The sequence below is a fragment of the Eleutherodactylus coqui genome, chromosome 9, assembly GCF_035609145.1.
Source record: "Eleutherodactylus coqui strain aEleCoq1 chromosome 9, aEleCoq1.hap1, whole genome shotgun sequence".
Classification (NCBI taxonomy): domain Eukaryota; kingdom Metazoa; phylum Chordata; class Amphibia; order Anura; family Eleutherodactylidae; genus Eleutherodactylus; species Eleutherodactylus coqui.
Genome location: NC_089845.1, coordinates 112009213 through 112036630, shown reverse-complemented (window position 1 = coordinate 112036630; position 27418 = coordinate 112009213). Strand labels below are relative to the sequence as shown.

Below are 27418 nucleotides of genomic sequence, written 5' to 3'. Positions count from 1 at the left end.
ATGAAGTGAGAAAAGACGACAATGTATTTTAAGAGTTATTTATTTTCACAATTAAGTTGATCATAAAAAAGCCTTAGAGACAGCCAGTTCACATTGGTTTTAGAAAAGAAGAATTGCAATTTAAAACATTCTTAACACAATGATAATAACCGCATCCACTCTACATTTGCTTTCTCACTTTTGCATCAATTGTATTTACCATTTTGCATTACCCAGACTTCCAACACAAAGAAAACTGCTCATGTAAAGAAATGATTTCCTACCATAAATAACTGCATTCTGATAGAATAGAGACACTGTATCCTTTCACACTTACAGGAAAAAAAATACAAAGTAGGAAAGAAATCTGGAGAATCTACTTGGAATATGTATCATAGATAAAAACATATGGCTTAAGAAAACGGCTAGGCTCGAAACATGGATGACATCTAATAAACAGCAAATTAAATACGCAATTGCAGTCAGTCTACAAGATTTAGCCTAGAACCTGTTTCATACCATCTGCTCCAGCTCAATAAATATGCATAACGGTTTTGTGGTCTACAGTCGAGGGTAGTGGGGCAATCAAAAGAAAAAAGCAAAACATACATATAGTAATCTAAATTTATTTCTAATCAAGTTGATCTGGCACGCCGCTCCTCTAACCCTCTGTAACAATACTGACCCACATGGTGAAAAGTGTAACACACAGACCCGGCTACACAGCCACTAATGTTGGCCATTTCTTGAGTCCCGATTATGAAGGATATTTGGAAAAGAAGCACTATCGAAAAGTGGAGGATCTGCAGATGGAAACCAATCAGATTACAGCTCTCATTACCCAAAGGCCCTTTGAAATGCAATACCGCTAACTTAATTGCTGGCTATGGGGGCAAGTCCTCCACTCACATTACTTTTTATTAATATCCCCATTTGTCAATCAACCTCACATCTCAGATTTTTGCATAAGGTTATCCCGTTGGCCACATGAGGTTTCTTCGCAGCCATGAAGATTACTGACTTAATACAGTAAAAGGTGATCAAAATGCCATGACTTCTGGATTAATATCTGCATTCAAATCCCTAAAAACAAGGCCAAGTTGCCCTTTAACCCTTTCCAATCCAATTTGTATCCTGGTTTTCCTAGGGGGCTTACTCTTTCTGCTGTTACACAACGGCGCTATGTGCTGGCTAGAGCCAGTACTGCATGAGGTGACACATTGGATAGGCTCCGACAGCAGAGAGGCTGGCAATATACAGTAAGAGAACCCCAATGGACATCTTCCAACATCGAAGCTGTACAGCCTTAAATCATAATGTCTTCAGCGGTCAGACAGTGGATTGGAAAGGGTTAAGTTGTATAATGAGGGGTTTTTCAGATTGACCAACATAACGGCACTATGCATACAAGAGTCTTTACCCTACAAAGTACTTCTTCTGTTCACTAAACATATCTTTACACAGAGCAAGTATCGTTCGGATAGTCCCTCCAAAAAGTTGTTGAAGTGTATGAATGGCACTTGTTCGTTCCTTTTTACACGGAGCGATGATTGTTCATTAGTTATATTGTTCATAGAAGGGATCTCCATGCAAATTCGTTCACAAGTCGTTCAAATATGGTCGACTGTGACTTAACACCAAACGATTTTTAATCAACCAGCGACTGTTTTTGGTAAGGTGAAATTAGAGGACTTCTCGCTGGTCACTTTGTTGGTGGCCATATTTACATTGCAAGATTATAATCTGAATTCACTCTTTTACGTGATTCTCCGGCCGATAGTCAGCGCATGTAAAGGTACCGTTACTGAATTTGTTCAGCTTCATACAATTGTTCTGGCTCCTTCAACTCTGCCTGTTCTGCCAGAACAGCTAGTCAGTTGGGGTCTTAAGTGGTGGACCCCCACCAATCAACTATTGATGACAGGCTGAAAGTAGGTGCCCCGCAGGATCCGGGAATGTAAGTTTTATATCCACCTTCTCCATCGCTCACCCGGTGTGAGCGCTGAAAGGTGCCGCTCGATGCATTCAGAAGTACTGCTAAGTAGTTTGCCCATTATAAAATTAGAAACGGAGGATTATTTAACGTGCCACTCAATACATTGAACTGTGGCCTTCAGGGTTCACACCGGGGGAAGGATGGGAGATGTAAGTAAGTATAACATATTCCCAGATTTCACAGGTCACCGACTTTCGAGCCCAAAGGCTTAGCTTATAGCGCTAAAAGTAGGTGACAGGTTCCCTTCAAGGATAGGTTCACATGGAGCAGAATTGGTGTAAATTTTCTGCAGCAGTAAATCCACACCACTTGTGTGGATTTTGACTCCGATCCACAGCAGACTTCACCTCCCTCAATTGAAAGCATGAGATCTGCTGCGAATCCACATCAAAATCCAGAACAGTGTGGATTTTGATGCAGATCCGCACCAAAAACCGCAGCGCTGTGAATTACGATGTGGATCTGCACCAAAATCTTGTACCTGCTAACATATCCTAAAGCTGTCTCTTGCCTTGGACCATCAGAGTCCCCAACAATGAACTGATCACAGAGTCTCAAGCTGCCGGGACTCCCATTGATCAACAGTGATTTATGGGTAGACCTGGTAGCAAGTGTTCCATTCCCCTGCAGCAGCACCACCACAGGGCAAATGAAGCATTACACAGTTAATATTAAAATGAATGCGGTGTCCTTGTAATGTATGGGCATGTTGGGTTTTCCAGAGCAAGGTGCTCGATGTAGTTGCTCTGCACCACTCTGGTTCTAGAAGAGCATCCTGAATGGTAGGCTCACAATCATTTACGGACACCTAATGGGGCATTTAAAACAAATGGATTTTCTATCTGTAAAGCCTATGCAGACGACTGTAATGGTGTGTACAACATGTAGCAATAGTGGTCCTTCAATATCTTAAAGGGGCATTCATCTTATAAAATAGTGGAATATCGCTAGGATGAACTATCCCTCTATAGTTAGTGGAGGTCCAATCTCTTGGACCCCGATCAATGCCAAGAATGAAAGGGCCATAGTGCTGCATCCCCTTCACTGCGGCATCTCGCCATCTGCTGTGCAGGGCACTCCATTCAAGTGATGGTGGAGCTGTATAGTTGGTGCTCCGCATGGCAGGAAACCTTTACAGAGGTGAGGCAGCACTAAATCAGAGTCAAGCCCTTTTCATTTTCAGAATCAGTGGGGGTGCCAGAAGTTGGACCGCTATCAGCCATAAAGTGAAAGTTCTTCCTAGTGATATCGCATCAGTTTATAAGATGGGAATACCCTTTTAATCATTTGGGAATATGAAAAACTCTGCAGCTAACTCTCTGAAAATGCACAGAACTAGAACGCACGCCATCTACAGTACAGTACCGCCTACCTCAGCCATACCAGGACAGGCGGCTCAGGGTTTCTTGGTCTTACACAAACTATAAAAAGCCAGTGAACAACAATAGACAGATGAAATGTGGTCTGTGCTGTAAGTCGTTAACAGATACATAGGATTTTATTCAATAAAGTTACAACTAGGGGTAAAAAAAAAAAAGTTCTGTACTGTTAATCAACAGGATGAAATGGGGACAACGATTAGTGGCATACAGGTAGAGAAGGCCGGTCATAGTTGATGGCGATTCTCTGACGTGAACATGACATTGGTTATACTACGTATATAGCCCTTACAGCGCTATAAATAATATAGCAATCAGTCTACGACATGTGATATTGACTGCATGTTCTATGGGCTTAAGTATCCTGTTATTTGTTTTTGTTTACTTCAAACCAAATCGACCGCCCCTTAATGATCTGGTTGATTACCCCGGCCCCATTACTACTGTGCAGCTTCTGAAAACCTTTTTTTTTGTTTTTGTTTTTACGTTTGACATTAAAAGGAGCATAGCGACTGCTGCTGGTGTGTCATCCCAGAAGGCATCATTCTCCGTTAACAGGGAGGTAGCTGCTTTTCAATAAACTGCTTGACGTCTGTCATTTCCTGATGGGAAAGCACAAATACAGGATGTATTAGCACACCGTTACAGGGGGGGGGGGGGATTCGCAAAGGGGTTTACAAAATCAGTCAGTTTCTAAGATATGGAACACATTGCAGATGAAGCCAAAGAATATTCCAACACTTGTGTAAAATTCTGAAATACATGCCTTTCAATGCCCACATTTTATTGTGGATCGCCCGCACGAACTGTGATCGTGTAATCCACGATTCAAACTCGGTTGTGAGAGGCTGGCGTAATAGTAGGTCTGTTAGAAAGCCACGCTATGTAAATAGAGGAGTGCGCTGTTTGTACTGCTGGTGCTCGCTACATCTATATATTCACACCTACAGATTTCATACAGGGGTAACAGCACAGCAGCGGGCATCACTAGGAGGCGCTGTTGGCATCGCTTGACCAAAAACGTGTTCCGTGTAAAAGGACCCTTAGTCACAGAATTACATGGAATGTGTTAGGTCAAGTGATTCTTTGGTAGACTTTGTTGATGAAATCTGCAGTATATGCAATTATTTGTTAACCCCTTAAGGACCAGGCTGTTTTGTACCTAAAAGGACAAGAAACTTTTTAGGGATTTTACTGCCCTATTTTTTTCCCTTCAGCTACCAAAATTATTTTTGCTGTGTTTTTTTTCCCTGTGACACATAGGGCAATTTTTTTTAGTATCTTTTTCACTGACTTTGTTTTCCCCTTTAGTTTGATTGGGGGTAAAAAGCTAAAAAAATATATATCTTTAAACAATACTTTTTAAAAAAAATTCTATATATTTACACTAAAATAAAGTACAGGAACGGGGTCCTCATTTTGTTTCGGACGTTTTGATATAGAATATGTATGGTTTGGGATTATAGGGGGCATACGGCGACGGTTATGGTTGGCAACGGCTTTGGGTTATTTTGTTTCTTTATGTACATATTTTTATTTTATTCTGTAATTTTGTTACACTTATTTATGTAAAAAATTTTTTTTACTAGCTATGTCCTTTATGACGACATATAAGACTTCTGGGGGTCATTCACATGTTTGTTTTTTTTTAATTTGACATTTTCCCACTGCTGCTGGGGCATCCATGGGAGTACCAGTTACAGGGAAAAACATCCCCCCTGTAGTGACAATAGTCACTGGCAGAACTGATCAGGGTCTGCCACAACCCTGCAGCTCTGCTGTAACAGGGAATCCCGGCGGTCACGTGACCGCCAGCTCACTTAGTGAAAGAAACACTTACATTTCTTAGTACATAGCACTCATTAAGCGCAGTGTAATGGATAAAGGAGAAGGCAGAAGTGGTTAAAAATCGCTTCTCCCTTCTCCTTCGGGTTCTCAGCTGTGACTAACAGCCGACAACCTGACCTGCTTCTGCTTGATTGCAGAACAAGGGCTTTAATCCCGCACCATATTTTTACTATTGGCTGGGATTAAAGCCCACAACCAAGTGCCGTAAATTTTACGGTGCTTGGTCCTTAAAGGGTTAAAGGGAAACTCCTGTAAAAACTTTAGTTTTTCTTTGTAATTGCACTATTTATACGAGAGTCTTTAAATGTATGTGAATTTGCCATACCTCTATTTTCAGCCATGTGTGAACACTTTTACTGGGGAATTTTTGATGCCATTTTTGAAAATGAATACTCGGATCTGATGCGGATTTTCTGCCTTCCATTGATTTTTATCTAAAAATTCAGCACACAATCCATGTGACGGAAGTTTACTTCTTTCTGCAGCATCTACTTTAATCTGTGGCGGAAAGATCTGTGCTGCATGAACTACAATATGGATTTCCCATTGAAATCAATAGCAAGTGCATTTTAGCACAGAATGAAAAACATAACACAACCGGGTGGGGGGGGGGGGGGGGGGGGGGGTTGGTTAACTTTTTCTTTTAATGTCACAAGTTTGTGGGCACAAAGGTCTAAAAATATTTCAGCAGGAGAGATTTTCTTCATGGCGGAGAGTTTTTAACCCTTAATGACTGGTCTATTTTATGCCCTAACGACAAATCCCTTTTTCAGGTTATTTTTCATTGTTGGATTCCAACAGCCACAACTTCATTTTGTCATCGACATCTCCATATGAGGGCTTGTGTTTTTTTAGGACAAATTATCTAAAAATGGTGCCACTGAGAATCACATAAATGTGCCAATGGGGTACAGAGAGAGACGCCTCTATCTGTAAACCACTTAGATGTCGCAGTCAGAGTTAACTGTGGCATTTAAGGGGTTTTACAGACTGGTGTCAGTGGTTTCCCCAATCCAGCCATTAGAGCAGGTGCCTGGCTGTCATTAGCTATAAAATGATGAATGAAGTGAAAAAAGACCGCTTCGTAATCGCTGGGAAAGGCGTATTGGCGGTCATTCAGGGGCTAAAAGCAAGGCGCTTCATTCATATCATCTAACCAAGTCCTCAATAAAGCGTTCCTCACCTGGTTACAAGAGCTGTGTGCCAAGCCTGGGTAGGTCTTGAAGTGGATATTTGCTGGGTTTACTATAGTTTTCAGTTTCTCTGAAGTCATGGAACCAAACATAAGTGGAACTAGTGGATCACTTTCCCCGTGGCACTGAAGAACAGGAACTTCTTTGTTGGTACAACTAGCAGCGGCCTGGCAAGTGATAAACACATGAGAACTAGCATTAGTTACTGCACAAAAATGGGAAACCCAGTTAGTGTGATACTCTGCAACGTAAGGTATAGGAAAATCCACATTTGGGGAGTCTATGAGCTCAGGACAATAAATTCTGGGACCAAATGGCAGCAACATTGTAGAGAACACCTAAATCTCTTTGGCACAGATGTTAGATACCCACAATTGCTATTGATTTGAACTTCCCCTTATTAAAAAAGTTGCATTAGAGATCCCAAATTATTAATAGGGAACCAATCACTAGTTTGGGGGCCACTAAACCACCAGCATCTTGTTATGCAGCGGGGATTTACCTTTCTAAAACATAAACGCTCCCCCCACCCCCAAAAAATAAGCCCTAGCTACACTAAATTAAAAAAGTAAATACTCACCTCGCAGGCGCTGTCCTTGTCCCTCTCTCTGCTCTCCATGCGCACCAGCATTCTTCCATGTTGTCCTCAGCAGTGACCAAGCATTCTCTTCCTGTTTACGTGGGTTGAATACCCCGCTTCCAGTAAGAGAATGCTGTGATTGGCTCAGACCTGAGCCAATCACAGCCGGCGCTTGATGACCCAATCACAGTAATACAGTGATTGTTATGGTTGAAGTCGCCCATTTTCATCAACTTGAGTCTAATGTGTATGGGTTTCTTTAATAACAGCGAGGAAACTCACTGCTTTATTTGTTTGAAAAACGACAGCTGTCGCAGTTCATGGACGGCGGCAAGTCAAGATGTCGTTTTGACTTGGCAGATTGGTTTTAAAAAGTTTTCGCACACGGAGCGTTTTTGCTGCAGATTTCCTGCTTGGAAAATCCGCCACAGAATACAGTAGCAGCAAAAGAACAGCTCTCATCCAAATGCTGCATGAATATTGACCTGTAGTGCAGCTGTCTAACTCCACAGCATGTCAATTTGTCTTGTGGATTTAGATTGTGGATTTCACTCTTTGAAATAGGGTTGAACCCACAAGTAAAGGCCCATTTACACGTAACGATTATCACTTAAAATTCGTTCAAATGAGCGATAATCGTTACACGTAAACACAGGCATCGTGCAGTTTTCGGTTGAACAACAATTTTATGGTGAACTTATAGTATCTCTCAGTAGCCCACAGGCCGTTATCTCTACGAGAGTCGGCAAATTACATTATAACCTTGCCGGCAGCTGCAAAGAGAACAATGCAGCTGTGTTCTCAGCTGGGTATGTGATTAGTCACACATTGGGCTCTGCAAACAGCTCCTGGAGGCCCATTTTATGTGCAAATGAAGATGATAAAGTGTTAATGGGCATTAACACTATGCAAACAGATCGCTAACTCTTTCAGTCATTTGAAAGAATATCTTTTCGTGTAAATGGGCCTTAATACAGGCAAACTTTGCAGTTCATTAGTTGCAGATTTGTGGCAAAATCTGCTGGTGGATTTAGGATAGATAAATCTGCCTGATGTGCAGCAACCCCAAGGGTGGTCTCATATAACGTGTTATGAAAAATGCCACTTCTGCTTTTTATGACATTTTTTGTGGCCAGATGTTTTTTTACAGTCTATAGGGAAATATGAAACACACTAAAAATCTATGTTTTGTGTTGAAGAACGACATCTAAACCTCCTCTGAGAGCAACTTCTCCCAACCATCCAGGAGAAAGCGGTTGATGAACAACGCTCCTTCCAGCATCATGGGGCATCAGGTCACAAGGCAAAGGTGATAACTAAGTGGCTCGGTGGACAAAACATTTATATTTTGGGGCCAAGGCCCCGAATCTCCCAGATCTAAATCTCATTAAGAACCTGTGGTTAAGTCTCAAAAAATTGGCAGATTACTCCAAGTACTGATTAGGCAAGAATGGGTTGCCATCAGTCAGGAGTTAGCCCAGAAGCAAATATCCAGCATAGCAGGACAGATTGCAGAAGGCTTAAAAAAAAAAAAAGGGCCAACACTGTAAATATTTGTCAATAAAAGAAAAAGAAACAAAAAAACTTTTGAAATGCTTGTAATTGTATTCCAGTATACCACAAACATCAATATCAAAGATCTAAAAACACTTAGGGCTCATGGCCACGGCCGGGTCGGATCCCACCTAAGAAATATTGCAGCAGAATCAGACCCGGCACCTCCCCCCCCCGCCCGGATCTGCTGCAAGCGTATCGCCCGATGCGCATGCGCAGTGCATAACTCGGATTCTCGCTGTACCTCTGCTGTGCAAAAATATATGGGGACGAACGGCCTCCATGGACTGCAATAGAAGCCGTCCGGACGATTTTCCGTAAAGAATAGAACATGCTGCAATTCTCCCCCCGCAAGGGAAAACACAAACACAAACACAAACACACAAACACACACTATGGCCACTGTTGTATTACCTGAGGAAAGGAGGTTCTTAGCGGGAGCCAACAACTTAGCGCGACAACCCCGGCTAGCTTCTGGTTGGATGTTAGAGCAGTGTAGAGCGACAAGGCTCCTCCCTGTGAAGAGCGCAGGCACGGGTTATTATAGACATCATGGGACATTCCCCCTTACTAGGAAAACCTTCTTTATAGACCTTACATAACAATCATAAGAGCAGCACCCTGCATACCTGAAGTCACATCTGAAGTCTAAGATGTAATTAACACTTGTGTTGTACTAGTTTCAAAGTGCAGGGCTGCAGTGAATGAGGGTGGGGGTCAAATAGACCCCATGGTACCACACAAGGATTAACCCCTTAACTATAGGACGTACAGTTATGTCCTGCACCGTCAGGGGGATGTATGAAGGGAGATCGACACACAATGCAGGTGGCGGCTGCTTCTTACAGCCAACACCCGGCGGCAACAGCTCCGATAAGCCGTGCAGCTAATCGGAGCTGTTAACTCTTTAAATGCTGCTATCAATTCTGACAGCGGCATTTAAATCCCCCGGCCAATGTTCCAGGGGCCCCTACAGGAGCAATTAAAGCATCGCTACTTGTTGTCCCCTATGTGAGCTAAAGAAAAAAAAAGTTAAAGTAAGATTGTAAAAATTTTAAAAAAAACAAAAAAAAAAAAACGAACACCAGGAATGTGCCATTTTGGTCACCCTGTCTCCAAGAAAAAAATGCAATAAAAAAAGGAGTTTTTTCCCCCCAAAATCACACCAACAGAAACTACAAAAAATGAGCCCTTGCACAACTATGAGAAGAGAAGTGCAACGGAGTGGAGGAGTGGACAGCGCCTGTTAGGTGATGTATTGGTTTTTGTTTGTTTTCAATGCAGCTAGGGCTTATTTTTGGGGTAGGGCTTATATTTCAAGCCAGCCCGAAAATCCAGGCAAAAGAGCGCTACAAAGTCGCCGCGAGAAAACACAGCGATAGCGCACAGAACACAGCTGCGATATCACTGCGACTTTCTCACAGCGATATTGCTGTCACCCGTGTGAAAGAGGCCTAAAGGGAACATAATTCCCAGACTAATTCCCCTACAAGATTATCGCCATAACTGCTTCTTGTACAGGAAACCTTAATAAAAGCCCTGCATTAGTCCATACAATCGTCAGTATTTGAAGAGGCGCCAACATTACAGATGGACTTTACCGCAATTGTAGTAAACTTTTCAGCATCATGTCCAACTACTGCACACTTACCTGAGAGAACCCTCCCAGGATGATTCGGTGTGAGGGGATCCCATTTTTTACTTCTTGGTCTATTAGTGCTTTAACTGTTGAGAAATAAATAATTGGCGATCATAAAGGGAGAACGTACAGAGATTAATATAGAGGATGATTCAACGCCAAATACAGGAGGACTTGCATTTATTCTGCACAACACTAATCCATTTGTACATGAAGCCAATGTGATGGCGCACTACTAGCAATATCTGCTCCGCATTGTGAGCATTACTCTACATGTGAGCCCAGCGTGCAGTAAGAGGTCTGAGTAATCTGTAGGCAGAAGAATAACTGCTGGGAGAATGGATTGACATACCGCACAGCGATAGTCTAAAGCGCAGGCGGCAGAATGTGATAACATGTAGGATCACAATCCTCACTGCTCGCATCTGCAAAATGTTCATTATGAAGAATTAGATACAGAATACAATTCTTCACTTAGAAGGAAGACTAAGACATTGCAGCAATAAAAGTCTGGGGAAAAAAAAGTTAAAAGAAAGGACTGATAAATGAAATAGAACAGTTTTGGTCTTTAGTCCTCTGGATAGAACATATTTATGTAGAGATAATCAAATTAAAAATCACAAGTAGGTGGTAGAAGAGGAACCAGTACCCCTCAAGACTTAAGGGGTAGTGCTGGTCACGACAACAGGAGTCTTGTCTCCCTGTATAACCAAAGTGACAGCGAGATAATCATTATGGCCTAAGGCCTCATGTCCACTAGAAAAATACAATCCGCTGCGGAATCCGCAATTCCATTTAGCTAGGGGACATGAGGCCTTAGGCCTGCAGCGGATTTTGCCCATAGGGAATCATTGCCATCCGCGGGTCCATTAAATTGATTTTTGCACCCGCGGATGGCATTTTAAAAGAATTGCGCTTTTCACGCGCAGGAGAAAATGCGGCATGCTCCATTCTGCCGCGGATTCCGCGCGGATTGGCAAAATTGCTATCACATTGATAGCAATGTGTGCGGATACCTGCATACAAAAAAAAATACCATTTAAAGCAAATCCGTGCGGAATCCGCCGTGGAAATCCGCGGCAGATTCTGCGCGGATTGTATTTTTCTAGTGTACATGAGGCGTTAGAAGTGTGGATGGATCAGACAAGGTTATGCCTTTGAGACCACTGTAAACTGAACAGTGGTGTCCAGGCGCTGAGACCCCCCACAGATCACTAAAATGAAGGGGGTGCGGCACACATCCGAGCGCTCTGCCCCTTCAGTTGTAATCGTTACTTGTTGACTGTTCTCAGCAGCTGAAGATGGACGCATAGAATTCTATGGAGGTCGTGTACAAATCCTTTTTTCTCCAGAAAAATTTTAAAAAAGTCGTACATTTTTGCACAAGTGGGGATATGCATAAAAATGTGCAACTTTTAGGCTTTGTGTGCCAGCTTCGACACTTTTGAAAAAAAAAAAAGAAAGTGGGCCAGGCTGCCCTGAACGGGCAGATGTATGTAAAATTACAGCAGAAGCTGGCATAAATTATGGCAGAAGTCTATGCCAAGTAGGAGTATCTGTCTGTGTAGGCGCACGGAGGTGGTGTGTTCCTCTTCGTGTATTAGGGCTCATGTCTATGGGCGTTTTTTCACCACGTATTATGTGTGCGATGCACGGCCATGTGATATGCGGTGATTGGAGTCAATGACAGTGGACTTTTATTGATTCATGCACATGTAGATACGCATAAGAAATAGATTTCAGCATGCTCTAGTTTCCTGCAAATAAGGAAGATAGATATGGTTCTATCGGATGGCAGCATTCCTCTAAATCAATGGTCAGCTGCACACGGCCGGATCTGCACTGTGGTATCCGGAGTTGGCACCCGCTTCCGGATTTCGCAGCAAATACCACCCATAGCATGCTATGGAAAAGCGATTTTCCTGCACACAAGCAGAATTCAAATGTGATGTTGCGCTGACGGAGGAGGAAGGACCACAGCATGCTCTAATTTTAGGAAGATTCTGTGTAGACGGCATCCATTGAAGTCAATGGAAGCCGTCTGACCCGGGGCCCTTCCGCAATCATCATTGCGACAACACGACAAAATCCATACTACACATGTGTGCCGGCCTGACCATCCGCAGTACAGATTAAGAAGATTCAGAATAGGTAAGCAGGGTCACCGTCTGGGCACAGAGTCGTATTCCGCTGCGGGATCCCGCATGCGGAATCTGACCCATCCGTGTGCATCCGGCTATACACAGATCTTTAGAACAATGATTGGGAATTGGATCCTACTGCACACTGATAAGGGGCAAAGACCCTGAAACAGCTGTCTGTATATGGGTTTTGGCTAAGTCTTCAATTATCAATCACGGCTCTAAAGACCTGTATAAAAGGGTCAGACATTGATTTGCAGGAATGCTGCCATCGAATAGGTGGCGCTGCAAAGGTATTGTTCCATCCTTCTCATTTGTATATATTTCTAAGAGGAGCACTCAATTTCTACGTGCTCTCCTTAAGGAGTAAGGATACCCCTCCCGACCTAATTCTCTGCATCCCACGCAGTGTGGTCTCTATACATTTGTATAGGCAGCATATGCAACACTATCCATTCGCAATACATTCTGTATGGGTCGCGCTTTCATATGCGACCCCGCTATGAAACAGAAAGAAGAACTTTAAAAACAAAAAGTCACACTGCGCATGACTGCGTGCGTGTGATACGGGGGCATGCGAAGTACACTCGTAGCCATATAGGTCTCTGCTGGCAGATCCAGTATTTACAAACATCGGTAAAACGCATATTACCGATATGGTTGTGGACATGAGGCCTTAGGTGCATCGTATGCTGGGGGAAATTATACCATGCCCAGTGCTGGGAATGCCAGGCCGAGTGAATTTCTGTCGTCAGCTGAAGAGAAGAGCTGACAAGTAACAGCCATAGAGGCACAGTGTGTGGACAAGCAGCCCCTACATTTCAATCTATGGGGTCTCTGCACCTGGATCCTACTGATCAATACTTTTCACATGTCACTATGAAATTTCAAAAGTTTCACACTGATTTTCCGCAGGAGCACTGATAACATTGTTTTCAGCTGCTGTCCTGCGGGAGAACAATGGATCTGTATGCAGATAACAGACCACCCACTGTTATCTGCATATAGCTAAAGGCCCATTTAGACAGGACGAATGTCTGGCAAACAATGCCCAACACTCGTCCCCGCACATACCCGCTCTTGTGCTGCTGCACGGGAGCTAGTATCACTGGCTCACGATGGGGCGGCAGGAGGAGATTTCTCTTCCCACTCTCCCCCGCCCCTCTCCATTGCTATTTAACAATGATTGATCAGCATACAGCTCATCCTCCATCGTTTATGCTGCATGGACAATGAGCTGAACGCTGACCATTCCGTGTAAATAGCAGCCGTTGAGCACTGAACGGCTGCTATGTTAAGTCAATAGAGAGGGGCAGGGGAAAGCGAGGAGTAAAATCTAATTTTAATAACTAACCCCATTGGATTTTCCCTACACAGCTCCACTACCTACCCAGAGTTACTTAGGGACTGCTTCCACTCAAATGCTGGATCTTCTATATGAAACATCACTGCAAACTGTACAGGTTTACCATTCAGTGAGAGAGTATTCTCAATGAAAACCTATTCACCTGAAACAAAGGACTGCCCCAATGGGCCACCAAAATACCACAACCATTCAAAAAGAGCCGCAGCACTACAAGACTCACCATTATCAATGATCAAGGCCTTCCCAGCCAATAAACCTTCAGGCGGAACATCTCAGACTACAACATGTGACAGACACCCGCAGCCAGAATAAAGACATACAACTCATCCTTAAGCAGCTCATCTTCATCCAAGCCAAGAGCGGAACCAAGAGTGACCCTGCCTATTATTGAACACCAGCTTTACACCTGTACGCCTTCCTCCAAGTGGACTTGTCTTAATGCCCCCCCTCGCACAGTGTACCAATTGACAGAAACATTCAGGTAGATACATCAATCCACTGAAAACAGTTCTGTAGTTTAAATATATTAAATATGTGTTCAAGTAGAATGTCAATATTCTAAATGCTTAAAGGGGTTGTCCCGCGAAAGCAAGTGGGGTTATACACTTCTGTATGGCCATATTAATGCACTTTGTAATGTACATTGTGCATTAATTATGAGCCATACAGAAGTTATTCACTTACCTGTTCCGTTGCTGGCGTCCCCGTCTCCATGGTGCCGTCTAATTTCAGCGTCTAATCGCCCGATTAGACGCGCTTGCGCAGTCCGGTCTTCTCCCTGGTGAATGGGGCCGCTCGTGCCGGAGAGCTGGTCCTCGTAGCTCCGCCCCCGTCACGTGTGCCGATTCCAGCCAATCAGGAGGCTGGAATCGGCAATGGACCGCACAGAGCCCACGGTGCACCATGGGAGAAGACCCGCGGTGCATCGTGGGTGAAGATCCAGGCGGCCATCTTAGTAAGGTAAGGAAGAAGTCGCCGCAGCGCGGGGATTCGGGCAAGTACTAAACGTTTGTTTTTTTTTAACACATGCATTGGGTTTGTCTCGCGCCGAACGGGGGGCCTATTGAATTTAAAAAAAAAACCCGTTTCAGCGCGGGACAACCCCTTTAAGGGTAACAGTCACTGCTAACGAATAATAACTGTATTATTAGAGTGCCATGGAATGTCATAGCTGAATGCTGTTATTAAAGGGGCCATCCCCTTTATCAGTGGGAGTCCAACCGTCAGCTATCCCAAAAACAGGAGTCTGGTTGGTTCCTAAAGTGAATGTAGCAAAGGTTATGCAGGTGTCCCGCTGCTTATTCACTTCAATGACAGCGCCAAAGATTGCCGAAACACAAGCACTTGAATTCGTGAGAATGAAGAGAATGTAGTGGTGGCACGACCAGCACTCCATTCACTCAGGAAACGACCAGACCCCCGTTCTCAGGATTGGTGGGTGCACCAGCAGTCAGACCCCCACACTGATCAGAGTGGTCAGAGGATAACTTTATAACTTGGTACAATCCCTTTAAACAACAGACTGAGAAACCAACTATATGTAGGCAAGTATGGACTCTACAATATAGAACCCATAATGGTTCCCTCATTGAATAAAATCTCCATTATACAGTGATGAACCAACCATAGAAAGGCAAATTATAAATACAGCCGATACTGTAGGTTCCTTTATGGTTGTGTTAATAGTGAGCTTGCTATCCCATATCCATAGATAGCAGGTTATGAGCAAACTTCAACACATTTTTTTTTACCCACCCAGAGTAATTCTAAGAGCTCGTAAGCTACTGTTAGTCCCCGGAGGGATGAGGGGACTCCCTGGGGTTCCCTTCATCGCCCCGGGGTTTACCCTCTTCCCAGCTAACAGGAACTAACAGGAGTTTACAGAGGGACATTTTAAACTTGTTGTTTGGCTGTCCCCGAACTTCAATAAGCAGTAGAGAACAAGGAACTCCCCCGCAACAGGGAGAGAAGGAATTTCCTGCAGGGGAAAACGAGGGAATCCCCGTAGCGGGGAGAGAGAGGGGACAGGGCTAGATGGCTTCCTTGGGAGTGGGAAAGAGAGGGTGGGGCTAGAGACCCTCTCTCTTCCCGCTACAGGGGAATGAGAGAGAGAGATAGACAGAGGGCAGGGCTACAGGGAACATTCTGAGGGATTCTCCCATTGTGAGAAGATAGAGGTTCCCCTGCAGGGAAGAATAAGGAACTCCCTAGCAGTGTGATGCTGGGGTCTTCTTGCAGGGGATTTCCTTACTCTCCCCTGCAGGGGAACCCCGGTCTCCTTGATGCTGGGGGGATTCCTCCTTCTTCCCGGCAGTGGAACCTCTGTCTCCCTGCAGGGGAATACCCCTGCAGCCCTGCTGAGATGAAAGTAAGCCCTGCGGAGAGGGGGGTTTCCCTGGGGCTTTCCTTCATCTCTTTCTTTCTCTCTCCCCTCCTGGAGCAGCAGCGTTATTTTTAAGCAACGCTGCTCCTGATCGTGTGAATGCACAATTTTCGCACGAATGAGGCTCAGGGCTTCTGAGCGGAAAAAGCGTCCGTTCACACTCGTGTGAATGAGCCCCAAGTTGAACTTGGAGCAAAACGCAAAGAGTACAAGATGCAAAGCCAAGAAAAGGTTTCACGTAACGCTTCCTCAGTGCGAGTATTGTACATTCGTAGATGATCTACTTCCAAATCTATGGAGGCTACATGTGGTACCCGCTTGTAATGAGTTCTGTAAGGACATGGGTCTGAAAGTACAATAAAAAGTCAAGCAGCTTACTATTCTCCGCAGCCTGCTTGATGCCAGCATCATCTTCTTGTGCATCAGGAGACAATCCAATTATATCAAACCTAAAACAACAACATATTAAACACAGGTCATTAACATGCCCCAGGAAGTCAATGTACTTAGATACAAGACACACTTTACCCACCACTGTATTTCCTATTACAATTGCAAACATCTCAAGTGAATGCAACATTAATATTATCCTCCAGAGCTCCGCTACCCTTAAAGCCTTAAGGAACCATTAATTTTATGTCGTGTTGTTTCCAGACAACGTTAAGCCGGCTTTGCCCTGTGGACACTGAATTTTTAATTACATCGTCATTTAAAAATTAATTAGAAGGAAGCAGATGTATTTAATGTCCCTCGGAAGAGTTGCAGCAGGGAGATTACAACAACCTGTAATATTAAGACATAGCATACGTAGAAGTAGGGGGCTACAATCTGATACAATGAAGCATATAGGACATCAAGGCAGGACAAACAGGTTATGGAAGGGTCGCAGGTTGTCGACTTCTTAACACCCCTTTCTCTTTGCTAAAAGCCATGTGATGGTCATTTACCCGCACAGGACTGGCCATTCCAGCTGTAGCTCATCCTCCCGACACTTAATCTTTCTGGGACAGACATTTCCGTTCCATCTAATCCATTTACAATGCTCACATTCAATTTATTATACAGCAAAGTCCACCAGTGAAGATCATCATAGACAAAACTGCTATGACAATCACTACAATAAAGAGATAACGGAGGGAACATTTCCTTTTAGGATGTTTTCTTGTTGTTGTTTTTTTTAAAGTTGCCGTTTTTGTGGCAAGGTTTTTAATGCAATTTTTCAGCCAAAGCGGGTTCAAAAGAAATGGCAAATATGAAAGAAGGAGTTATACTGGATGCACTTCTGTTTTTGGCTCGAAAATTGCATCAAAAATTTCAATGCGGTTTTGGGAAAAAAAAAAAAATGAGCGCTGTGTACTAACAAGTGAAAGTGGAAGTGTTTCTTCCACTGAGCGAGCCCCTGTTGCAGCAGAGCTACAGGGTCCCTGCAGACCCTGATCAGTTGTGCCAGTGACTATTGTCACTACAGGGGGATGTGTTTTTTTTTTTTAATTACACAGTTTTCCACTGTACTTGGGGCATCTATAGAAGGCCCAGTTACAAGGAAAACATGTAAATGTCCCCGAGAAGTCTTAGGCCTCATGCTCACGGCCGTGATGGACTCCGCCAACAGAATACCGCAGCGGAGTCTGTCACAGCGTCCCCCCAAAGACCCCATACTCACCTTCCGGTTCCGCTGTGCGAGTCCTGCATTTAGAACATGCCGCAGTTTATTTATTATCCGGCTGCGCTTTCCATAGTTATCCTATGGAAAGCATTCATTGCGTTACCCGCGTTATCGCCGCAGATAATGCAATGCAGAATCGCCCGTGGACAGGAGGCTTTATATGACGTCATGGGGGACTCGGATAGTAAAAAAAATAATTACATAAATAAGCAAAACTAAATTACAGAATAAAATAAAAATATATACAAAAAATAACCCAAAGCTGACACCAACCAAAACAGTCGCCTCTCTCTCTCTCTCAGCCAGCCACATACTGCTGTGGACGTGCGCACGCTGGCATGTCACAGCAGGAAGTGGTAATGCGGGGAGGGGTCAAAATGTTTGAACACGGCGTGGTACTCGCTCGAGTAACGAGCACCATCGAGTATACTAATACTTGAATGAGCATGTTTACTGAACTCTAATTACCATACTTTATTTTAACCTAAATTTACAAAAAAAAAAAATTATATATATATATTTTTTTTTTTTAAAGCTTTTTACCCCTAAATAAAAAAAAAGAAAAAGAAAAAAGATATTTAAAGAAAAATAGCTTTATCTGTCACAGAAAAAAAAGGCAAACATTTTGGCAGCTGAAGGAAAATGAAATTGGGCAGTTAAACCACCACCTGGGTAAAATCCCTAAAAAGGGTCTGGTCCTTAAGGTACAAAACAGCCTGGTCCTTGAGGGACTAAAAGGGGTTGATCAGGGTTAGAGAAACATCTTTACACAGAAGAGGTCTGGAATTACTGCTTAGCCACATTCACTTCAATGGAACGGAGCTGCAATACCAGACGCAACCCACGGACAGGGGTGGTGCTGTACCTAGAAAAAAAGGAACCATGATATTCTAAAGTCTGTATAAACAATTCAAGAGGGAAAATCCCTAAAGATGGCTTCCCACAGGACAACTATAGTCCGTAAAAATCGCTCAAATAAGCAATTTCCGTCAATAATTGTCTAGTGTAATCATGGAAACCAACAGGGTACTGAGCGAGAAATTGCTTAGTAGTGAGCTGAAATGAAGCGATTAATTAGCGAGTTCATGAAAACCTGTGAATGGACCCGCGCGGGCGGAAGAAATCTCCATTCACTCAATAACTATCGCTCCTTGTGAAAGCGCAGGAGCAATAAGTCTTGGGCTGGTTTTCGGGCGCTCATGTCCCCTGTAAAGTACCCCAAATGAGTCATATTGCGATACGTGACAGTTGTCATGACAGAAGATGCAAACAACGATGGGAAGGGGGGGGGGGGGGGGGCACAGTTGTATATTAATCCCCTCGATGACTGTGTGAAGATGCTTAGAATATTGGGTTATATTCACCTACCCTACCGGAATCAAGTCAGAAGACATTCTGTCTTGGAGGTCCAAGAACTTGAGGTCCAAGGTCTCTGTGGACACCAATACACGAGGTAGCGTGCTAAATGTATTATTTTATAGTGCTTCTATTAAAACAGCGTGCGCAGGTTGATGGACGGAGAGAAGAACTGATCTCATCAGCATTCACAAGGGTATTGTCCCTTTTATGCAAACCACTTCCCAAACCTCAAGGTAAGAACCGGTTTGACGAGCGTGACACCACTGCCCATCTCTCCAGAGCCTTGTTTACCCTTCTAACCAAACCGGCTACTGTTCTCCTATATATAAAAAAAAAAAATCTACAAAAATAGAAATATAGTACATATTAACAGAAAAGGTTGAAACTGAATGCCGGCCAAGTCAAACAGGTGGGAGCCGGCGGTTCCTTAGAGATAATATCCTGACATGTGTCCCGCATTTATTTCCATGGGTATTACACGGCACAAAAGCTATGATAAGAGGCCTTAAGCACATACAGCATTTGTTTTGTGTCAGGCAGATGCATTTTCTATGAGACACTCCAGAGTAGCAGCCAATCTAATACAGTGGCATATGGCAACACCTGCTAAGCTAGCCAAAAGAAAGGATCACTAATGCTTGGCCTACATTTGGATAGGAGAGCTGCAAAACAAAGCTGCACTCATCATGCTGTAAACTGCATCCATATAACAGTCATCTCCCATCAACAGCCCTTCCTATAGATCACAAACGGAGCAGGTTAGACGCAGAATGCCCCTCTGTATCAGAGCAGAGCCGCTGCACAGAACGGCGCCCACTCAGATGGACTTGGCACAACATTCACTTAGAGCTGCTCATTTCATTCATGCACTAAGGGCAAAAAAAAAAATTTAATTTAATTTAATTTAATAAATGGCCACTTGCAGCTTCTCCAGCAATGTCGGTTCATCGCTGAGGCGTAAGAGGAGTAATCCAGTAGGACATTCCTTTAATTATCTATGCTTACACATACCCATCTAGAACCTCCGAGAAAAAAAATACGTTAATATATAGGCTTTTAAGACAGAAGTATGGATTTTCAATAGTAAGCAGAATTGCTAGGGCTTAGTCTCAAGGTTCGTAGGCTCACCCAAGATGACAAAGGGTGTCCATACACATTAGATGTAGATCAGCCAAATCCATCATTTTGGTGGCCAATTATCTAATGTGCATGGAGGCCTCTTGACCCTCTCCGACGGCATTTTGGTGGCCAATCATCTAATGTGCATGGAAGCCTCTTCACTCTCTCCGACGGCATTTTGGTCGCCAATCATCTAATGTACATGGAAGCCTCTTCACGTTCTCTGATGGGATTTTGGTGGCCAATCATCTAATGTACATGGAGGCCTCTTGACCCTCTCTGACGGCATTTTGGCGGCCAAACATCTAATGTACATGGAGGCCTCTTGACCCTCTCCGACAGCATTTTGGTGGCCAATTATCTAATGTGCATGGAGGCCTCTTCACTCTCTCCGACGGCATTTTGGTGGCCAATCATCTAATGTACATGGAGGCCTCTTCACGCTCTCTGATGGGATTTTGGTGGCCAATCATCTAATGTACATGGAGGCCTCTTCACTCTCTCCGACGGCATTTTGGTGGCCAATCATCTAATGTACATGGAGGCCTCTTCACTCTCTCCGACGGCATTTTGGTGGCCAATCATCTAATGTACATGGAGGCCTCTTCACGCTCTCTGATGGGATTTTGAGGCCAAACACCTAATGTACATGGAGGCCTCTTCACGCTCTCTGATGGGATTTTGAGGTCAAACATCTAATGTACATGGAGGCCTCTTCACTCTCTCCAACAGCATTTTGGTGGCCAAGCATCTAATGTGCATGGAGGCTTCTTGACATGATGGCAGATGGCAAGGGAGAAAAGGATCAAGCAGTTGAATTTCAACGGTCTGATTCTTTTGTTCTGAAGAGATAAGTCGCAGCTGCTAGAGGCTTATCCTTCGCTACATTAAAAACACAAGCATAGTCAACCGAGCATGAATGTGCATGGGGGTGTCAGGCAAGATAGTAGTATGACAAATGCTCTTTTTTTTAGTGTATATGGCCAACCTAAATCTGTTGATCCAAGAGCAGACTACTGACTGTCATCAAAGCCAGCCTGCATTCTGCTGACTGATTTGCAGAACAAGAGTGGGGTATTGGATTTCCCTTCACACTGGAGCTTGCTGGAAAGCATTAATTACAGCAATACAAATTGATAACTAAAACTGCTGCGTGTCATTCTTCATATGTAAACATATATGTTCTACAACTATAAACCCCGAGAGAAAGGAAGAATACTAAATTAAAGGGAACCTGTCACCCCCAATGAGCACCATAAACTAAGTTGTGGTGCTTGTAGCACGAGTCCCGCAGAGTCCACTGATGTAATGTTTTTTATACTTACCAGGCTCCCTGTTCCTGCGCTGTAACCGCGGGGAATCAGCGCTTGGTCTATCAGTTTTGACTCTTTTCATTCAGTCTATGTGCGCGCACTCCGCTGTTATTTATGGAAGTGACAGAACTAAGTCATACGGATAGATGTGGCGACGACTTCCTGGGTGACCGCGCGGGAATGGGGAGCCTAGCAAGTATTAAAAAAACGACACCCTCGGACTCTGCGGGACCTATGCTACAAGCACTATAACTTAGCTAATGGCGCTTATAGGAGGTGACAGGTTCCCTTTAAGATATTTTGCAGGCTCAACCTGTAATTACTTACCACGATGGCATCGACATGTTCATATTCAGAGAGACAGGCATGATGGGCCTGAAAGTAGAGATTTGTAGTTAAACACAGATTGCACTTCTATGTGTGTCATCCATGCTAAATGGACATTAACCCTATATTGCTTTAGGGGACAGCTGGCAGAAGTCCGCAAACCGCATGCATGCAGTTGTCATAATGGCAGATAAACTGGATAGGAGACGCTATGAGAGCTCTCAGACATTCTGCGCCAGACAATAAAAGGTGTCTAATTAAACGGCAATATAAGTGTCAGGCGTGACTACACAAGGGTACACTGACGGTTTATTAAGAAGTCACTCATCTAGATTAGAAAACACCATAAAGTCATGGTTTCATACAAGCGTATTGTAACCCGTCCAGACGCCATTGAAACCGTACATGTTACCATTGTTTGATCTGTCTCTGCCTCCGTATTTGCCGTCATTGATTTTATTTTCTACTGTGCAAATAAAGATCCATACTTGCCCAATAGAAATTAATACCAATAAATGCAAAAATGGCCAAAAGTAGCACATGCTACACAGCCGTTAAAAATATGGCCATGTGAGCAGTCACATAGATTTACATTAGCTCCGGTATGCAAAACATTGACCAAAAACGGAGTAAAAATACGCCCATCTGAACTTGTTAAATAGTTTATGTTTAACATTCCGTCACAAGCAGGGATGCCACTTACGCATGTGGACAGATATACTTCACATGGGGACTTCTGATGCTTGCCATAGCTTCAGCCCAGCCATGCCTGGAGGGTAGAAGACACAACGTTAATATGCATATATAATCCATTGAAGAGTAAATGCTTAGTGATATGAAGCCCATAAGGGGGCGCCCCGAGTTCCCAGGCTTGTTACACGCTGGGCATCATTGGTAATATATAAAGCAGCAGCACCCTAGGTTCTCAAGTTATTGGAAAAATAAGTCTTCTCAAGTCATATATTGTTCGCTGTGTGCAAGATCACCCGGTATAAGTGCCAGTCCCTACACGTCTGTATGCCAACTGCTTCAGACGCCCATCTGCCATTGCCCAAATGTAGCAGCAGTTGCGCTAGTCTTCGAAGCCAAAACGGCTATTTTAATGTAAAAGCTAATTGCAGGTGCCAATTACAAAAATAATCCTCGTTATGCTGAGCTGTTTGGGAGAAGACCCGAGAGCCTCTCCTAATTTGGGTGGAAGTTGTTGTATGGCGGAATTTAAAGTATCGATTCTAGACGGAATCCATTGATTATACCCATGGAGAAGGGATGCTTTGTACATAACTGAGACATTAAATACATACCCAGTATCTCCCAACCCGTGCAGGAATATGACCTGCAACAAAGAGGAATATGGTGTGAATACAAGTATAAAAATATATATATCATCACAATTTTAGAGTATTTTATAGAACTGTAGATTGACTCTAACCGTCATAAACAGCCCATTAAAGTGACCCTCCAGGCCTGGACTACCAGAGATGGCTGCAACACTTCTCCAACCACCTGATGTACACTGTGTATGAGCATGCATTGGTAGTCTAAGACACTACGTGCTGCTCTGATTGGCCAGTTCTGTCCACATGATCAATACCGGCCCAGTCAGGGCAACATGTGGTCTAAGATACTACAAGCTGCTCTGACTGGACAGTGATGATCATGTGGACAGCACTGGCCAATCAAAGCAGGTGTAGGGTCTTAGACGAGTGGCGGTGCAGCCCTCTTTATTTGTCCAGGTCCGATGGGTCGCTTTAATAGGAACCGGAGATAGTTACAACAAACAAGCTTTAGTCACATTTACCCCTAAGGGAAAGCATTCCGTTAGAAGCCGTGTGAGTCAGTGACACGAGCCGCTTTAAAGCTAAAAATGACTCCATTTGTCACAGCTCAGAGCAGTAAACAGGAGCGCAGCGGCTACAGAGCGCCGCCATTCACTTTCACAGGACGATCGGATCTTGCGTTTTGGGTCACGTGACTGAATGGGATTGAATGTCCATTGTCCAATCTATAGGGTTACATGTCATTTGGCAAAAGGGACAGCAGGTGACGGATGCATGCTTGTCCACGGCAACCAACGACCAGGAGAATACCTGTTGGAGTCTAAGACAGGAATGGGGCGCTGTGGAGCCCGTAATGTAAGATCTGCAGCGCTATTCTCAAAGCCATGCTGGACAGAAGTAACAGAAGGCTTCCTAAGAAGACCCCCCTCTATACCCCACCGCAAGGAGGAAGAGAGTATAATACACCGCATTCAGTCATACTGCAGCCATGTGGCACTGCATTAGCTGTAATGTGGCGTGGCACACGAGAACGGATGGCAGAATGCAGGGCACATGACTTGGGTTACAACTCAATTATTGATAGCTTTGTACGAAGTAGAACAGATGCTCCTTCACGGACTCGCACAACCCCGGCTGTCTACAACGTAACCGTTTACATAAATACGTACATTTAGGGCGTGTTCGCACGAGCGGATTTTATATTTGGGCGCATGATATGCAATGAACAGAGCCCATTGATCTTAATGTGTGGATTTTGAAATGCGTGAAAAAATACGTACGTCTCAGCGGCGCATGATATGTAGAAGCCAACTGGAATCAACGGCGTGCGTAAATACGCCGGGGGCCTAATATTTGATGTGTATTTACGCAAAAAAAAAAAAAACTGCGCAATTTTGAACACTTTTTTTACGCACACAAATATGCAGCATTTTGCACACACCAAAAAACACAGCAGTGAGCGAAATTCGTGGGCGCAAGCGCGTTTCGTCCACTTAAATACGCAGCATATTTACACGGCTAAAATGCGCCTATGCGAATGAGTGCTTAGTTTACATTCAAGCAATACGAGAAGAAAAACAATCAATATTAGGCCGCGCTCAGGCATGCAGGAAGGAACAGCGGTTCCTGCAGGTGGAAGAAAAGTCGCAGCACGTTCTATTTTTTGCGGGGATTCCGCGTGGACGGTCCATATAGAAGTCAACGGATGTGAGTGTTCCATCGCCCAAACGCAACTGCAATACAAAAGCTGGCTACAGCGTTTCTTCCGCACGGACGATGCTTCGTGCATAGCATACATCTGCACGGAAAAACGCTCACGTAAGCAATTATTTTACGCGAATGATGGCAGGTCTTTCATTGCGGACAGCCACATGTGGATACCGACCCACCCGTGTGAGTCCGGCCATAGTGCGGATATCATGCAAGTATGATGAAGTATATAAAAATACACAACTAAAAACTGCTGCAGAACCTCAACGGTGGGCTTCACCAATACTGGTTATAGTAGACCTAAATCACACGCAGCCCCTATGGTCCGATGTTACAGAGCCGCGGGTACTCGCTAGTGCGCTGTGCTGTCCCCAAAAGGTAATGCTGCTATGAGAGACGACACCTCCAACTGTCACTTGGTTGTGACCGATGACATCACTGGAATTCAGGTGACCCTGCAGCCAATGAGAGCCCGTTCTCCTGGCATTGGCGAATCCTATGCGCCATGATACCAGGAGTTCAGGAACGTCCTTCTCATGGGCTGCAGTGGTCACCGTCATCCGTCACACATACGCTGCGGGCCGCAGCGCTGGATCCTGGCGGAGGGGAAACTATAGTGCGGTCTAGTATATTAATACAGGGCAGTACTGTAGCGGGCTGTCCAATAACCCGACAAACCTGTAATAGGAAGGAACGCTTCTTTTACTCATTTCTGCCTTTTCCGCCCCGGCTGTTTTATTGCTGATCTCAGAAAACGCCTTTCTAACAACGAGTGACAAGTCTGAGCTGGTAGAAAGATGACAATGCAGAAGTCTCCATACAGCGGTGATCAGCAGACGGTCCTGCTCCATGCCGGAGTGTCGGTGCGTCACACAGCATACAAGGACACTCCCGGGGAGGAGGAGGAGGAGGTGCAACTCTAGAAAGTCCAAGGGCAGCATAAACGGTGCCGATTCCAGCATCAATGAAGATGCCACCTTATTCCACAACACCACTGCTCCGTATTGACCTTAAGCCATCCTGATAAAGCCCCTCTGTGTAGGGCGAAACGTACCACTTGTGTTGTGGAATGAAAGTTGCATCTTCACTGAGCCGGTACCTGCACCGTTTATGCCGCTCTTGGATGTCCTACAGTTGCAGTTAGCATTTGGTTCCGTAGTCAGATCCTTCCCCTGAGCGACATCAGTGACCCCCTCCCAGATATCAGTATGTGGTCAGCGCCGCTCAGCACTCTCCATTCACTAGTGTACTCCCGAGGAGGAGACGACATGTCTGTCCCAGCTACACAACAACTCTGCAGCATCTCACTACTAATGGTGGGCAATCCCATCAGCCGTCTACACAACAACTCTGCAGCAGCTCACTACTAATGGTGGGCAATCACTGGGCGGTCCCATCAGCCGTCTACACAACAACTCTGCAGCAGCTCACTACTAATGGTGGGCAATCACTGGACGGTCCCATCAGCCGTCTACACAAAAACTCTGCAGCAGCTCACTACTAATGGTGGGCAATCACTGGGCGGTCCCATCAGCCGTCTACACAACAACTCTGCAGCAGCTCATCACTAATGGTGGGCAATAACTGGGCGGTCCCATCAGCCGTCTACACAACTATAACCCCCAGCTGGGAGGAGGAGGAGGAGTCTCCCAGCCAAGGATCTCAGGGCAGTGGAAGACTGGCATCTAGTGGGTACAGTGTGTCAGGGGGGTTCTGGACAGCCCAACATTGTGCTCAGTGGTTAGTGCCGGGGTCCAAACCCACCCAAGACAGCAGCTGCACAGGGCTAGTACTATACACCCGCCCCATGTCTATGATATTTACTTGCCCCGTGTTTGCACTATATGATCCCATTTTTGCACCATACACTCCCCATTTGCATGCATTTTCTCCCACACTTCTAACACATCCAGACAAGTTAGTGCACATGCCCGGGGTCTTAGATGGGCAGCCCACCGGCTGGCAGGGACTGCCCGAACCAGGGGTCTTAGATGGGCAGCCCACAGGCTGGCAGGGACTGCCCGAACCAGGGGTCTTAGATGGGCAGCCCACAGGCTGGCAGGGACTGCCCGAACCAGGGATCTTAGATGGGCAGCCCTCAGGCTGGCAGGGACTGCCCAGGCCAGGAGAGTGAGCCAACCCGTTGGCAGGGACTACCCGGCCCAGGGGTCTTAGATGGGCAGCCCACAGGCTGGCAGGGACTGCCCGAACCAGGGGTCTTAGATGGGCAGCCCACCGGCTGGCAGGGACTGCCCGGGCCAGGAGTATTACCAACGGATTACAGCCCCATAATGCCCTGCTGAAGCCCCGGGCTGGTCGGACGGTGCACACAGCCGCCGGTACATCCGGCAGGGTGGTGACTACTACACACTGATGGGTGGGGGGCGGGGAGCTCATGCACACTGACTCACCGCGGCCGTGGCCTTGCGGGCGGCGGGCACTATGGCAGGCAGAGGTGCGGACATGTTATTGCCGCACATACACCGAGGATGCACAGAGCCGTCTTCCCGCTGCGGTATCTGTACACGACTGCGCCGCCCTTATCCTTCAGTAACCCGGAGCTAAGCCGAGGGGCGTGTCCTAGCG

At 45.0% G+C, this 27418-nt stretch overlaps 1 protein-coding gene across 1 annotated transcript; it reads right to left on the bottom strand.

The window, feature by feature from the left end:
- Positions 1–33: 33 nt before the first annotated feature.
- On the bottom strand, positions 34–27418 carry LYPLA1 (lysophospholipase 1). The gene is made up of 9 exons (XM_066578337.1): positions 27244–27418; positions 23147–23178; positions 22546–22611; positions 21843–21890; positions 16437–16507; positions 10181–10254; positions 8944–9045; positions 6386–6562; positions 34–3956 (listed from the first exon to the last, which is right to left on the bottom strand). The coding sequence occupies exons 1-9, from the start codon at positions 27310–27312 to the stop codon at positions 3906–3908; spliced, it is 690 nt and encodes a 229-aa protein (XP_066434434.1). The 5' UTR covers positions 27313–27418; the 3' UTR covers positions 34–3905.

Excerpts from the sequence above, each read along its gene's own strand:
- LYPLA1 (XM_066578337.1), bottom strand. The coding sequence starts at position 27,312 with ATGTGCGGCAATAACATGTCCGCACCTCTGCCTGCCATAGTGCCCGCC. Across the intron at positions 22,612-23,146 it reads CACGGGTTGGGAGATACTGG|GCATGGCTGGGCTGAAGCTA; the intron begins GTATGTATTTAA and ends TCTACCCTCCAG. Across the intron at positions 9,046-10,180 it reads TCCTGGGAGGGTTCTCTCAG|GGAGGAGCCTTGTCGCTCTA; the intron begins GTAAGTGTGCAG and ends CGCTCTTCACAG.